At 40.7% G+C, this 16,541-nt stretch overlaps 2 protein-coding genes across 2 annotated transcripts in view; both read left to right on the top strand.

Annotated features, from left to right (window-relative positions):
* Nucleotides 1–16,541, top strand: part of LOC306918974 (very-long-chain 3-oxoacyl-CoA reductase-B-like) — a gene marked incomplete at its 3' end in the record, with an annotated part of 61,892 nt that overhangs the window by 8,707 nt on the left and 36,644 nt on the right. The window lies entirely within an intron of this gene.
* Nucleotides 2,486–10,581, top strand: LOC306918973 (uncharacterized protein). Its single transcript, XM_079531811.1, has 12 exons — nucleotides 2,486–2,560; nucleotides 2,965–3,090; nucleotides 3,297–3,399; nucleotides 4,034–4,378; nucleotides 6,467–6,611; nucleotides 6,702–6,782; nucleotides 7,469–7,636; nucleotides 8,258–8,289; nucleotides 8,841–8,912; nucleotides 9,239–9,301; nucleotides 9,803–9,886; nucleotides 10,072–10,581. The coding sequence occupies exons 5-12, from the start codon at nucleotides 6,491–6,493 to the stop codon at nucleotides 10,138–10,140; spliced, it is 690 nt and encodes a 229-aa protein (XP_079387937.1). The 5' UTR covers nucleotides 2,486–2,560; nucleotides 2,965–3,090; nucleotides 3,297–3,399; nucleotides 4,034–4,378; nucleotides 6,467–6,490; the 3' UTR covers nucleotides 10,141–10,581.

Genomic DNA, 16,541 nt, shown 5'->3' with positions numbered 1-16,541 from the left:
GGAGGCCTGTGGACAGTTCAGAAACCCCTACCCCATCTGTGTCTCAGAGGAGGCCTGTGGACAGTTCAGAAACCCCTACCCCATCTGTGTCTCAGAGGAGGCCTGTGGACAGTTCAGAAACCCCTACCCCATCTGTGTCTCAGAGGAGGCCTGTGGACAGTTCAGAAACCCCTACCCCATCTGTGTCTCAGAGGAGGCCTGTGGACAGTTCAGAAACCCCTACCCCATCTGTGTCTCAGAGGAGGCCTGTGGACAGTTCAGAAACCCCTACCCCATCTGTGTCTCAGAGGAGGCCTGTAGACAGTTCAGAAACCCGCCTACCAGTGACATCATCAATGTGAAATCCTCCAAGGTAATACAAACTGCAGGCTTTCTATTACTGGAAAGTGTGTATGCTACAATCAAAGCTCATTGTTCTCACCTTAATACAAATCTAAATGAAAACGGTGAAATCTTGTTGGAAAAAACCCTGCCTAGCGATCTCACTGGTAGGCTGGTTTAACCAATTTTGACCTGAGATCTGATTCTAAAAATGTCTTCTATATCCTGACAGTTTTCTGAAAAAGCTATGTTTCTATGTCAGTTGTTCTTCGATTTTCAAAATAGCAGACCTACAAGCTCGTAGCGCGCCACTCGGTGGCGCGCTATGAGCTTGTAGATCTGCTATTTTTAAATAGCTAAAGCATAACATAATGCTAACACCAAAAGGTGTTCCCGCCCAAAATGGGTTAACCAATCTTCTCATGAGCATTAGTGGAGACAAATTATATGAACTAAGAATTATTGAAGATAGATTGAAAGTGGGTGAAGTCAATAAAGGGGAAATGCTCACTCACCCTGCTTAGTGGGGTATATAAACTGGGCTGGCTAATCTTACGATTGGATTATGACCAGTAAGGATTATCAAATTAGGCAGTTGACTGTCCATCTGCACAATCTGGTCATTGATTGGACTTTTGAGCAGGACAGGCTGTTTGCTTATTGATGGCACAACATGCTTTGTCATGATGCCAAGCCAGGATAAGTGTGGGACCGTTGCCTTTATCAGTATATTAGTAGCAGAGTTGGGGTCCGTTACTCAAAAAAAGTAATGCACTACACATTACTTTTGAAATAAGTAATGCCTTACATTACTTGATTATTCCCTAGAGAAAGTTACTACTGTTAGTTACACTACTCGTTAGATTACTTTTACGTTACTCCATAAAGTCGCCTGAGATGCATTGTCACATAATTTGCCACATAACAAATCTTTATAATCCTAATGAGGAGGACATACACAAGATCTTTCTTAACACATTTTGGGCGGGAACCCCTTTTGGTGTTGGCATTATGTTATGCTTTAGCTATTGAAAAATAGCAGATCTACAAGCTCGTAGCGCGCCACCGAGTGGCGCGCTACGAGCTTGTAGGTCTGCTTTTTTTGAAAAATTTAAGAACGACTGACATAAAAACAGCTTTTTCAGAAAACTGTCAGGATGTAGAAGACATTTTTAGAATCTGATCTCAGGTCAAAATGGGTTAATGTTCTTTAACACTCCCAACGCGGATCGCGTATCAATACGTTATCAATTAATCAAACGTCGGGTGCGGATCACGGATCAATACGTTTCAATCACTTTTTTATAGCATACTTTCATTCATCTTTTTACCCACCCGGACAATGAAGAACCATCGCCCTATCATTGTTGCTTAGTCCCGCTCACGTGATCAGAAAAAAAACCAAAAAAAAAAAACCCCCCTCCCATCCTGAAAACAGGAGGGCGGGCCGCTTTACGTGTAGAAGCCACTAAGCCAGTCTAAAATGGACGCGCCCATGGAATGATCCAGTCGGTGTATGAAAAGAATCAAATTTAACCTAACCTCGCCTCACCCACCCGATGTAGTATGAATCCACCCATCGAATGCACAGGAATTACTCTAAAAGTCTCCCATCGAATGCGCCCAGATTGGATAATTCGCGCAGTCTGGGAGCTCAGAATTATCCGAATTACTGACAAAAGACCATGCAATGCTCGAGTTCTACTATTGGCTGTTCGCCTGGCCACCCCGCCCATCTTTTTCAGACGGGGGAGAGAGGTTGTTATGGCAACCTGGCTATACCATGAAGGATGGTCACGTGACTCAGTATTTTGGTGTTTTAAATACATTTTGATAACATTTAAAGCAATGTTTATAGTTTATTTTATTTTATCTTCCTCCAGTGAATGTATATGTATTTTTTTTATGTAAATATGTATTTATTTATTCATTCATGTATTATTTTGTGCCGACCGAAATGACAAGAGCACCGTATTTAATTAATAAATATTTAATTATTTGATAATGTAATGTGGGCCAAGCAATGTGGGCCATCGTGTTTATTTATAATTACATTATAAACATTTATGTGCGTTATTGTTTACCGACCGGACCGGAAGTTCACGGGCGGAAGTACCCCTCCCCTTAAAAAGCCCCGCGCCAGTTCTGTGCTGCTGCCTGCATACTACAGTGCATATTGTATTGTGTGTGTGTACTGTACTGTCCTACTGTACTACTGCACCGCCACCTATATCTTAAGGTAAGTGTGTGTCCTTCTGTTAAGCTCCGCGGTGACAAGCTTTTAAAGCAAGGCTTTGTGCAAGTTTATGTCTGAAACGGAGCAAAGAACTATACGGTAGCCTAGCGCTATCCTAGTGATACAATTCAATTTCAACCATACTTGAGAACAGTAAATTCATGTTTTTTTACTGTATGAAAGACACCCTGAGTAGAGAGCTACTTTACCCAAATACCTAAATGCAAAAAATGCCATCATGCTAAAATTCGTGGCTCTATTGTGCATTGCTGAAAAGAATGGAATTATTCAAAGCTGTGTAATGATTACATTCACCCAATGGACTATTTGTAGAAATCACTTATTTTTTGGTATAATGTATCCTTTACGTGTGAAATTAAGTATTTTTTATTTGTATGCTGCCACAGATGTCACTGTCAGGGGGGTCGACCGCCATCCTCCTCTCATTTTATATGAGGGGGATGACCTCAAAGAGGTCGGACCTCATTAAAGAAGCTGCCCTTGCCTCTGGACTCTCCGAGACAACTGTTAAGGTGTGTGTGTGTGTGTGTGTGTGTGTGTGTGTGTGTGTGTGTGTGTGTGTGTGTGTGTGTGTGTGTGTGTGTGTGTGTGTGTGTGTGTGTGTGTGTGTGTGTGTGTGTGTGTGTGTGTGTGTGTGTGTGTGTGTGTGTCGCTGTTGCATGTGGGGCTGTCGCGTGTGTGTGCGCCATACACTTAAACTTTGCCTTTTCTACTCTAGAACTGGGTGGGAAACAAATCCCGAAACAGAAGGCCAAAGCGTCTTAAGGGTGGCATGAACCTGACGGGTTACAACCTGTTTTGCAGGGACCACATGAAAGAAGGTATATTCTGTCATGTTATGTGCTGCTTAATCATCTGTGCCAGCAAATATTTGTATGTATGCAGATACATGTCAAGAAGGCAAATTACATTTCTGTCTATAAAGAATGATCCACTTTTTTATGGTGGTTGGTGCTGGGGTGCGGGGTTAAGGAGGCAAACGAGGCAAGCCACTTAGCTGGCAGAGAACCTGAAATTTGTTTATTTTCCTTTGTGTATGGCTCTACCTGTTTCCTCTCTCAAAAGAACAATCTACTATACATTTTGATCAAGTTGCCCTTTTTGATCAACATGAGGTTGCTTTACTTATTTAGCAGCATTAATACTAGTGGGCTTTTGGCTTTTCTGCCTTTATTGATAAATACAAGTGAAGGTTGACAGGAAAGATGGAGAGAGACGGGGGGAGTCATGCAGCAAAAGTTGTGATGAACCACTAGGCTAGCGGGTGCCCCAAGTGCCCCAAGACCGCAATTACTTTTTTGGTGTAATCCTTTCAGACAGTGTTTGGCTATGCATTTCTGTCTAAAGATTTAAAATATTAAATCAATCAAACCCCTAGATGGCCGTGGCAACCGTTATTGAGCTCTTTAGGCTGTCCTGTATTCATATTTCATAATGCTGCATGATACTTTTTAGGGGACATTAGACAAGCTGGTGCTGCTTGGCAAGCATTGCCACCAGAGGAGAAGACTGCATGGAGCAGCAGAGCGAGAGAAGGAAATGTAGGAGGTGGAAATGAGGAGACCAAGCTGCTACGCCGAAAAAGGCTGATCAAGCAGTTGAAAGACCAGGTTGGATGTAACGGTTCACCCGATCTACTGTGAATAAATTCATAGTAGATCGGGTGAATGGTTAAGGTGTTCGGCATGTGTTCAGATGGCCTCCTTCTGGAGTTCCGATGTTCCAGTTCCCCCATGTTCCGGGGCTTTGATGTTGACGTGTCGCTAAGATTCGTGCTTCTGATGTTCATCTGCTCTTTCGGTAACACTTATTTATTCATTTTCTTATGTTTATTTCATAAGAATTAACTCTGTAGTGTCTAAAGCCCATAGCCAGAAGGACGGTTGTACATCAATTTACTTATTAAATGAATGAATGAAAGTCCCTGGAAACCAAATACAAAGATTTGTTTAGAAAGTAGTTGTTGAAAACATGTAAAAAGCATAATGTTGTACTGAATTGAGGAGAAGAACCATTCTTTTCTCTTTTTCACCATTTCTGTGATCTGATTTTTATAATTTTTTTATGGCCAAGCTATACCAGATAATATGTGCACAACACACACAGGCCCGCACATGCGCACACACAGATTTTTAAAGCCTGCATATGCAGGTCTTGTGTGTCAGCACCTTGTGTAGCCGGTACCATTGAAATTAATTGGGCCTTTCTAAATGTGCAGTATGCATGCAGTAAATTCCATGCATGAAAACACAATAACGCAATACAAAAACTAAAGTGAGAGCAGAGAATGCTGCTTACTTTTGACCATATGATGTATGCCTATCATGCAAAAGTGCAGGGTGCTTAATGCACTTTCTTAACCCAAAGTTCAAACAAAGTCAATAACGATGGATTTCAGCTTTGAAGCTATTTAAGTTGAAAATTACCTTTGAAACGTCCTTCTGGGTAACAGGATCTAGACACTAAGTATGAACTTGGGACCATTTACAGACTACAGTTTCTTTTTATATTTTAGGTTAATTTTGATTGTTTGTATACTCCTACAGATACATTGTAACACTTTTCAGTCTAAGATGATGATTTATCACAAAATGGACATGGAACAAGTAATCAACTATTGCCTGTCTGTAGCTGCCTAATGGCACATTTGCATAAACAACAGCATTGATTGCACTCATGAGTACAAAGCCCACTATTCTTCAGTTCTCTGAAGTTTATACTCTCTGAAATCTTATGTCCATCAAAATAGACAGATCTCAGACCTGGCCAATAAACCGACTCATATCATTGCAAAATGCTTAACCCATTGATGCCTGAGGCTGAATCTGAGAACTTCTAGGGCCTGACCTAAGGTTTCTGAAAAGGATTCTGATTCATTCTTTTTTTTTTGAGTGGTGCAAACCACTCCAACAACTGGCTTTGTTAGTACCCGTGTGTGTTCGTACCAAAAAAAATTAGCATGGTTACTATGGTCACTGACATTACGTCAGACCACAGCTGATCAGGCTATATAAGACCTTGCACCACTCAGTTCACACGGGTGTGATTTTTTTAATAGTTATGTTGCAACATGTATAGCAATAGCTGATGAGACCAGCATCAAAGGTAGAACAACGTATAGGTTGCACCATGCGTCAATGGGTTAACCGTAGATATAGTAGATTGGCAGTCCGTAGTGTCTAAGAGATACAGTTATGGGAGACACAATGGTTTGGAGTGGCTGAGCCCTAAAAATCACATCTATGGCTGAAAGGTCAAATTTTTCAAGTGGTATGGAGTGATAACATTGTGTTTATATCAAATCTAACTAAGACATAGGTTTTTCATTATTGATTTACACTGTACACTTAGTCATTTCGTTTGGCCAAATTACTGCTGGGATTTTAAGGTACTGCTGCATTGTGTGTGGTATTTGTTTAAACGTTTTATTAGTTTGTTCTTTATTAGTTATAATTTTTTATAAGAAACCGTAACGGACAGATACATCAACAAGACGTAACAATAACAAACACCAGCCTATAATGCATAATACACGTGAGTAGACTATAGAGGCTCTTGCAGACTGTACACGTTCTTCAGGAAAACGGCAAAAGCAGAGCAGTCACACAGCACAGAGTATTCGAATGTTGACACCAAACAAGCCAGATGGTGCATCAGGTTCGATATGAAAACGGTACACTCTGCTATACCAAGCAAAAATGTTTTACCAGAATAAAAAAATCCTAATGTTCTTCCTAGTTCATTCTTAACAAAAGCCACCCTCATGCTGCAGTGGCAGTGCAGCAGCAAAGTGTCTAAATTAAATGACAAACAATTATCTACCAATAAGTCACTAACACATGCCTCTTCTTTGTATTTATTTTTTTCAAAATGTGTGTGTGTGAATAGGTGAAAGTGCTTGAGGACGAGGGGATGGATGTGGGGATCATGCTGAATGACCCATCCACCAAAACCACAGAAATGGTGTGTACCAACAGTGTGGTATCATTCATGGAGCAAACCATGCCAGGTTTCACACAGTACTTGTTTGCAGGTAATGTTATCCTTAATTAGTACATAGTAATGAATTTAGGAAATTTCAGTATGTTAATGTAATCTTTTCCACAATTATTATTTCTAACAGGGGAAAAGCAGAAACCGACGGCAGCAGTGGTCAAAAGTGACCTTACAAAAAAGGTTCAGGCCCTCTTCAACAAAAAGTATGGTATGTTTGTCATTTATGATAGAAATTAAACACTGCACTAATAGCTACACCTACCCTTGTTCCTGATCCACTCATGATAATCATGATAATGCTTATTGTCGCTCTGGTTTAGACCTGAGGCTGTGTCGTTGTCGCCTTATAGCTTTTATCCACTTTAACCATCATTTTAAACTTTAGCTGTTGAACAATAGCTCATAGTGCGGCACTAGATCTGCTATTTCTTTTTTTTAATTAAAAGGTGTGCAAATCTTTAAATATATGTTCTTTCCCAGTTTTTAACTCAAATATTGCTTCTGGGGGGTCCCTGGAACAACTTATTTTCAGATGGGGGTCGGCAGCCAATTGCATATAATTTTGGTGGTCCTAAACCACTGATATAGAAACATAGGTTTTTAAGAAAACTGTTATGATTTAGAAGACATTTTGTAGAATCTGGTCTTGGGTCTTAAATGGTGCATTTATATAGCACCTTTATCCAAGGGGTTTTACATACATTGTGCATTACATTCACACACCGATGCCGGAGGAAACCATGCAAGGCACCAACCTGCACATCGGGAGCAATTAGGGGTTCAGTGTCTTGCTCAAGGACACTTCGACACTAACTCTAGGGGAGCACGGGTTAGAACTGGGAACCTTGCTGTTCCCATCCGGTAACTGTGTGTGTGTGTGTGTGTGTGTCTTAGAAGAAGCAGGAGGAAAAGGGCCCTTCCCATATGATGCAGTGAAAAAGAACAAAAAAACCATCATCGTCACTGGCCTCCCTTACACCTTTAAGAGGCCATCGGCCTATGGCACCACGCAGTTGAGGAACATCCTCGAAAACAATGACACTATTGCTTTCCTCCTTGAAGGTGGGTACTGGTAGTAACGCATTACTGCAAGAGATGCCTATAGCGTTGCACCAGATTAGATTTTCAGCCAAACTCACTGGCCCCAGGTCTCTGTTCTGTATGAGGGACACGCATTGCACTGCAAAATACAGAATGCTACGGTAACACTGCAAGTTTTTACCCCCATGAGGGTCAAAATTAACCTAGTGTTTCATTAAGCCTTTTTAAACTACCACACAGGACAATTTGATTACATGTGGACACTCGGTGTTACATTAACACATTGTTACACTCACATGGGTACATTTGTTTACATTTGGACACTCTCAGGGCCCTACTTTCCATAGTACATGGGGCCTGTTTCACGAAACTTGGATAAGGGATTTTTACAGATATCCTGACTTAAAATGTATATGTAATATGGATCAGCGATTAACCGGTTGCATGAAAGATGGGTAATCTGGCCAGATTAATTTCACCAGTTAACCTGGATATGTTGAGGCTTGATTCGGTTTCATGAAAGCAATGCCACATTACTTACCATGGAAACTAATGCTGTGAACTACTGGCGATAGAGGCGATGGTCGAAGTGGGCTGAGATGACAATGTTGTTGTTTTTTTCTCTCCCTTTACCTACTTTAGAAAATCCACCAGAAGAGGATGGAGAAAATGTGGTAAGCATACGCTGTTCTATTACTATGAATGTGACACAATTGTGATATTGTGTATGTAGTTTAATCTGCACATTGTCATATGACTTTTCAAATTCAACATTTACCCATGGTTAGGTTAAGGGTGCATTTCATTTTTATACATGTGTTAAGGACCCAGTGGTGGTTGAGAACTACCTCCCCCTGGCCAGCCGGGGCGCCTGATGGAGGGGAAAGGAACTGGTTGGAATACCGTGTTCCTTCCACGCGCTACGTCCGGCCAGGGAATTTCCCCCCTGTCAGGTGAAAAGAAGCAGCTTGGACTCCTCATGCATAGGAGGCATGAGGTCAGTCCGCTGCCCCCCCAGGTTGGCAGAGGAAGTGTAGCGCCCAGGATTACATTAGATAATTGGCACTGGGTGAAAAAACTGGGTTGCAAAATCGTGGGATAAAAACTATTAGATAAAATAAGGATATTAAAGCAGACTGGAAGAACACTGTACATGTGAGATTGGTCAGTGTACTTTTCTAGACTCGAGAATGCTTTTTAAACGCACTACTGTGTTATTCCATAGATGGAGCAGGACATTGACCAGGACATTGACCAGGGCCCTGGCATCTTGGATTTGAGCATGCCTCAACAGACGGTGTGTGTGTGTGTGTGTGTGTGTGTGTGTGTGTGTGTGTGTGTGTGTGTGTGTGTGTGTGTGTGTGTGTGTGTGTGTGTGTGTGTGTGTGTGTGTGTGTGTGTGTGTGTGTGTGTGTGTGTGTGTGTGTGTGTGTGTGTGTGTGTGTGTGTGTGTGTGTGTGTGTGTGTGTGTGTGTGTGTACAGACCTCATGGTCTGTAGTCAGAAATTATATAAATTTTAAATTAGTTTTGGGACCTAACTATGGCAACCAATGTTGACTAAACTCCTGTCAAACATAGGAAAAGCAACAAAAAAAACTTGAATCCTTGTGCCATTTATATAGGATGACCTTCCCTGGACATCCAGCGACACTCATCCTATGGGCCTGTGGGGAAGTGCTGCGCAGGTCAGTCATCAATTAAGCTCTCTCTACTCTTCTCTTTCTCTCTCGATATAGAGCGTTGCAGTCCCGTCCCCTACCAGGGCCCAGGAAATGATTCTCTGTTCATTTTCCTCATAGACTTTTCCGAAAGTATTTATTTAAAGACTGTTACGCCGCGGACAAAGCCAACTCTTGTCGTGACAAATCATGACAATAAACACAATGTTTTGGGCCAAACAAAGAATTAGAAAGTAGAAAAAAATGGCAGGTTACAACACCTTTTTTGTTTTTCTTCTTTGTAATGGTTTGTTTGGTCCAAAATATTGTGTTTATTGTCATGATTTGTCACGACTGGAGTTGGCTTTGTCCGCGGCGTAACCGTCTTTAAATACATACTTTTTGAAATGTCTATGAGAAAAATGCATTGGGATTCATTTCCTGGGCCTGGCGTCGTCATGACAGGAGGCGGGACTGTGACGCTCTATACAGTACTGATAATGTGTGTAAATACTTCTGTATGTACAGGAACCCCTCCTTCCCTGCTCATCCAGCACCAATCCTCCGATGGGCATGTGGGGAAGTACTAGGCCTGTAACAATGACTCCTCAGGTCAGTCATCAATTAAGCCATCTCTATCGCTCTTTTTGTCTTTCTCTCTCCCTTTCTCGTGTGTGTGTCCATAGTCTCTTGAGACTGACGGATGCCAATGAATATATATATATATATATATATATATATACATACACACACCATAGTGTGCATGTTTGTTAACAAAAATACTTCTGTGCTCACAGGAAACCCTCCCCTGCAACACAATTGACATGGAGATGTGGCAGGATGTCGCCACCGCAATGAGGGAGTAGGCTGGGCAGACAGGAGGGGAGAGACACCATTCCGGTCTTCCAGTCGAGAGGCTGAATGGCTGCCATGACTCAAGGATGAGCTTGGAGCTTTTGAAGTGATGGGGTGTCTGTGTCACAGAGCAGTAGTCAAAGAGTGTGCTTCAAGCCACGGTCCATCCTGAAACCTCACAAAGTGTGCACAGGAGGATGTAAACACCACTTCGCACCCTCTGGACAACATGCTGTGGCCCCCACCAACAACTTGTATTATTCCAAGACAAACTGAACTAGCATTTGCTGAATCAGTTAGATCCCAGTTTCTAGGCCTACAGATAATCCATTTTCACTGACCTGACCTAAATAAATTATGGTCTGTCTGTAGCTCAGAACACATGATATTTCTACATTCCTTTTGTTGTCTTAAGTCGCTGTATTACATCTGTGTCATGCTTTTTGCCATTATTTTCACTCCACAAATGTAGCACTACTTCCTTTTCATTTATTTTGTGAAATGTGTATATAGTGCATTCAATCTACAATGCCAGATTTATAGGTAGTAATGTACCAGTCATTGCCTGAGATGCCATTACTGATAGTTTATAGAGAGATTGAGTAAATAAATCAAATATTGCATTTGGAATGTATGCTTTTCCAGCTGTTGAGTCACATTGAATACCAAACATGCCTTTGTCCTAATTATATTCCTACAGCAGAAAAAAACAGACTTGTCTGTATTAAAGCTTTGGTGTCTCCAAACAATCCTGCGTTTGTATTTAAGGATCATTCAAAATAGTGTGCAGAGTTTGCAGATGTCTTCATTGCATGTCTTACATCGAAAGTTGTAGCTTGAAATATGTCTGGGAGTACAACACAGTGTATGTATAGGCCTTATGTATAAAGGAGCGACACATCCCACTTATTTAAATGAGGCACTCTGTCTGAATTAATAGCACTTTGGCACACAGTGGTTTGCAGTGATTAAGCACACAATCATATACCAATTAGATTTTATTTTGTCAAATCGTTTGAACGAAAGGTACACGGATTGTGGCCAATTACATATCATTTTTGGTGTCCTTGACATGAACTACAGAGCACCGCTGATTTTGTAATAATGAAATATCTCGCACTGATTCAGTTTGATGGAGGGGATTCACACACTGAACCTCATTGTAGTGGGTTGCAAACACAAATATTTCGGTATTAACAGAACATTTATTAATGTTTGTTATCCTATAGTATAGGCCTATGTCCTTACAGCCTGGTGAGACTAGCACAGAATCTTCAGACTCTACGGATTCTCCTAACTGACTAAAAGCAAATGTAATCCTGATAAGAACAGAAGATGATTGGAGATAGTACATACATGGAACTGCAATAAAAACCTAAAATGGACTGTCATTGTACATTCATGGAAAAGCAAAAGAAAGACCATGGATATCAGGGGAAATGTTGTAATTTTCAATGAAAACTTGCAGAGACAGGACTATTTTCCATTTTATGAATTTGTACATTTTGTAAGAGATTAAGGAGTAGACTACTTCAATGTCCCAGGTTTGAATGTGTCTTTAATCTGCTATTGTGCGACTGATTACGCAAAAATAAATATACATTCTTAACAGTCAACTCGTCCTGATTTTAAACCTTTAATTTGTCATGTTTGAGCATTCGTGTATTTTACATTAATTGATTCTCACCTAAACTCTAAAACTATAATTCATGATAGAAAATTAAAAGATGTATTAAAACTATTTTTAAATATATAAATAAATATGAACACAATTTTGCCTTGACAATTAGTCTAAATTATCTTTGAGAGGATTTGATTTTTAAAATGTTGTTAAACAAATAAAATGCATCATGATTAAATAACTGACATTCTATGAACTTTAAAATGTTGAATGTCAATCCTCAAAATACCTTGAGAACCAGTTTGACCGGTTTGTCAGATCCATAAAATTCTGCATATTCTGCAATATATATATTCGAACTCAGTGCACTTGATTTAGGGGGGTAGCCAAAATCCTGGCTGTCCTAGTGCAATTCTTCTATAGGACTTGTAGATCGGCTATTTTGTAAACCTTCTAGGGGCTATATCTCCATGGGGAAATTATATTAGAAGCCCATCTTTGGATATGTTATAGAGCTCGTCGAGATGAACAATCTGAGGCGTGTTTCTCTACGACATTTCTACGCGAACTCTATAATTAGCCAACTAGGGGCCAATTAAGGCACTTCTGGTTGTCGGATTGAGATATAACCTACATATTCTGATTCAGCGCCATTGGTTTAGTGGGGGTAGAAGGAGTTTTGGAGCAAAATGAAATGAAAAATTCGAGAAAATATGATTTTTTTAAACTTTCAAACAGCAATTTGACCCATTTCTAAGTCTTCTAGACAGTTAAAACTAACACCATTAGATTTCCCTTACTTGACATAGGGGGGGGAAGTGTATTTAGAGGAATCCTTAAAAAAATGGATTTTAGTGGCCTCCAACGCGTTAAAATCCAATTAAAAATCCAAAATTAGTCCGTTTGTTTTGAGCAGGCAATTGTTTTCTTCGTCTCATCAAGCTGAATCCATTGAAGTTGGTCCTGAGTCTCTACGACACTTCTAACTATCAAAGGTCACGCCCGTGACACCTGTGCGGCGTCGAGCCCCTTTTAAGCTATAGTCGACAGGGAAAAAACGTTTTTTCTAAAACAAAGGGTGTCTATCCATGTCTGAAGCACGGGGAATCCAATGGAATTGGTTTCAAGTCTCTACGACACTTCTAAATATTTTAAATCTTTTTTTAGACACGTTTTTTGGACCCCACACACACAAATATATATATTTTTTTACAAAAATGACTTAGTCTGACTCACGTTTTCACGCTGGATTTAATTGAATTGGTCCCGTTGAAAAAAAAAAGTTTTGTTATTTTTCTAGCCTCTCTAAGGCCTCTAAGTCAAAAACCATTGGATATTAGGGGCCCATCTTTTAGTATGTTATATAGCTTGTCAGGACGAACAATCTGATATGTGTTTCTCCACACACGGTCATGTGGTTCAGAAAACTAGGATTAGACTTTGACGCCCCTCTAGGGCGCATTCGGAAATAGCGCACTGAGCGCACTGTGCAAACTAATAGGCGAGCAGAGCACGCTCCGGTGCGGTATTCCGAACGCGTCCCGAGAGAGAGAGAGAGAGAGATAGAGAGATTGTGTGTGTGTGTGTGTGTGTGTGTGTGTGTGTGTGTGTGTGTGTGTGTGTGTGTGTGTGTGTGTGTGTGTGTGTGTGTGTGTGTGTGTGTGTGTGTGTGTGTGTGTGTGTGTGTGTGTGTGTGTGTGTGTGCAGCAAGGGTTTCTTCAAGATTAAGTTATAACAAGGTGTCCCTTGTTATTACATTTTAAATGTTGATTATTACAGTATTATTACACACTATGGTGCCCATGCACTGGCCTACTTGGATTGATGCAAGTTGGAAATGCATGCTCACCCAGTTATTATGTCTGTGTACCTTTTACGCCCATATATAGAGTTCTTTGTCAGGCATGCCCAAATATGGAGTCTATATGCAGATGTTTCATTGTGATGTCTGAATAGGCCAGCTCCATATAGCCTGCAGGGGCCCTGTCCAGAGCCTGGGTAGAGGCCTTTTGTGGTGGTTCTGGACAACCGTGGGTTCGACTGGACCATGGCTGAGCACTGCATTCCCTGTGGGGGTGTGGAACGCGTGTGTCAAATTTGAAGTCGGTGGGGTGAACGGTTCTCGAGTTACGTGGATTACAGACATACACACACAGAGACATGCAGTGCATTTATAGATATAGATAGATAGGCCTAATGTGTACCACATCAAAATATGGACTTGAAGGTATAGGCCTACTGTTATGAACCATGACCTCTATACTTCCATTGAAATCCTTTGAAAGAAAGTACAACGTACCATTCAAACGCATCTACATAAATGACTGGCTCAAGTAGTTCAGAGAGAGCCAGTAGAGGACTTTACCTCACGCCTGGACTGCTTCAACAGAACAGGACCTCTATATGTGCTCTATATGTGTGGAGTCAGTACTCAGTACTCAGTACTGCTGCAAGGGGCTGAGACATGGACCCAACAGCACAACAGGAAGACTCCTGGATGGAGTCTACACAAGAATGCTACGAATGGCACTGCGTGTCACATGGACCGATCACATCAGAAATGTGGACCTCTATGGGGACCTACCACGGGTCACAGAATAAGTCAGAAAGAGACGGATGAGGCTGGCAGGGCACTGTGTCAGGCACAGCTTACTGTATTTAACAGCTCTGTAGAGCTCTATACCCTCATGTTAGATAGGAGTGTGGAGAGCAGCACTCCAGGACTTCCAAGTTGGTGTTGGCTAGAGTCTAGACCACACTCTCGCATTGTATCATCATCAGTTCAGATGTTGGTTGTGATAGCCTATCTGCTACATGATCAGTAGCCTACATGTGATTTGACCCTCTGAACCCTGGAAAGTATGCTACAGTATATATGTCTGGATACTGTAAATGGTTTATGCTTTTGGCCTATCTGCTACATGATCAGTAGCCTACAGGTGATATGACCCTCTGAACCCTGGAAAGTATGCTACAGTATATGTCTGGACAGTGGATACTGTAAATGGTTTATGCTTTTGGCATTATGCTTTTGGCCTATCTGCTACATGATCAGTAGCCTACAGGTGATATGACCCTCTGAACCCTGGAAAGTATGCTACAGTATATGTCTGGACAGTGGATACTGTAAATGGTTTATGCTTTTGGCATTATGCTTTTGGCCTATCTGCTACATGATCAGTAGCCTACAGGTGATATGACCCTCTGAACCCTGGAAAGTATGCTACAGTATATGTCTGGACAGTGGATACTGTAAATGGTTTATGCTTTTGGCATTATGCTTTTGGCCTATCTGCTACATGATCAGTAGCCTACAGGTGATATGACCCTCTGAACCCTGGAAAGTATGTTCATGCAGGACACCAGCAAGGCCAATGTGCGATCTGTACCCGTGATTATGACTGTTAGGTTAGTTGGATAAAACACAATTTCATTAGGAAAGATTTATATATTATAGTTGCTTTGATAAAACGAGTAACTAATAACTATAATGGTATATTACTGAAATAATTTTGGGAATAAGCAATATTACAGAGTTACTGCTATGTAATATGCTACTTTTCTAATAGTTAAACACCACATTGCCTATTATTGGCTACAGTTACAGTACTTACAGTACTGCAATATGATATGGGTAACCATTTGATGCTATACTTAAGAGTGAAATTCCTGCCCAGTCTGCAGTGTTTGAAATGTTGCAGGATGTACTAGAGGACTTGTATCAGCCATGTAGCTCAGAATCTAATACATATTGTCTGGCACTTAATAGACAACCCTCAAAAATGGTCATTTTACCCTCAGCAATTAATCATCAGAATTAAGGACAGATTATTTTAATTTCAACAGGTTTATGGTTATGTTTAAAGGTCAGAAATCAACCACCAAGTCAACCATCAAATGGCCTTATACCTCATAAGGTCTACATGGAATTGTATAACTTTACTGAAGAATCATACAAGGCCACATTGTCAAACTTTCACCTTGATTTCATTTTCAAAAGCTGTCTCCACCAAACAAGACATTTTAATGTGAAAGACAACAACACACAAGCAATTGTTCCTTCAAATAAGCAGTTTATTTACATTTCACACACATTTGAAACATTTGTTTATGGCAGAAATAATCAGTATAGTGGCAGCGATATCTTTATCTCACCAGAGGCAAGCAAATTGATTCTATGAGTCAACCCAGGGCAGAGCCAGGAGGGACAACAAGGCTAAGCACACCACTGTAGAGCCAGCCAGCCAGCCAGCCAGCCAGCCACACACACACGATTTGGGAAGTCCCTTTTGGCAGTCAAATTGAGAAAATATGTAATATCGCTTTTTTAATGACACCCAGTGTTATAAATGGCCTCAGGTCTGAATGGGTTAAAGCAGTGGTATTCAACTTTTCATATCAAGAACCATTACTTATTCTGCATTTGAGCCACAGACCAAGATTTGATGAGATTTAGCCTCTCAGACCGAAAACTAAAGAATATTCTATTATCGTTGACACAATTCCATACTGCAAACATTGATCAAAACAACAATATTCTACATTCTCCAATTGTGTAGACTTCTTGTAAATTAAGTAATGCAGATGTTTAAGGAAAAAGGGTGTGTGCTGTATGTCCAACCCAGACATGGGCAACTAGCGGCCTGTGGGTCACATGCAGGCCTCAACTTCACGGTTCATGACCCTCAGGTTAATACCAAAATACTGATAAGTAGCTTAATGAGTATTATTAAAATGTTAGTCTTTTGTATGTATTTACTTCATAAAGTTATAGGCATTTGAAATTAAATA

The sequence above is a fragment of the Electrona antarctica genome (genome assembly GCF_951216825.1).
Source record: "Electrona antarctica genome assembly, contig: scaffold_304, whole genome shotgun sequence".
Classification (NCBI taxonomy): Eukaryota; Metazoa; Chordata; class Actinopteri; order Myctophiformes; family Myctophidae; genus Electrona; species Electrona antarctica.
This window is presented reverse-complemented; position numbering and strand designations above follow the sequence as displayed.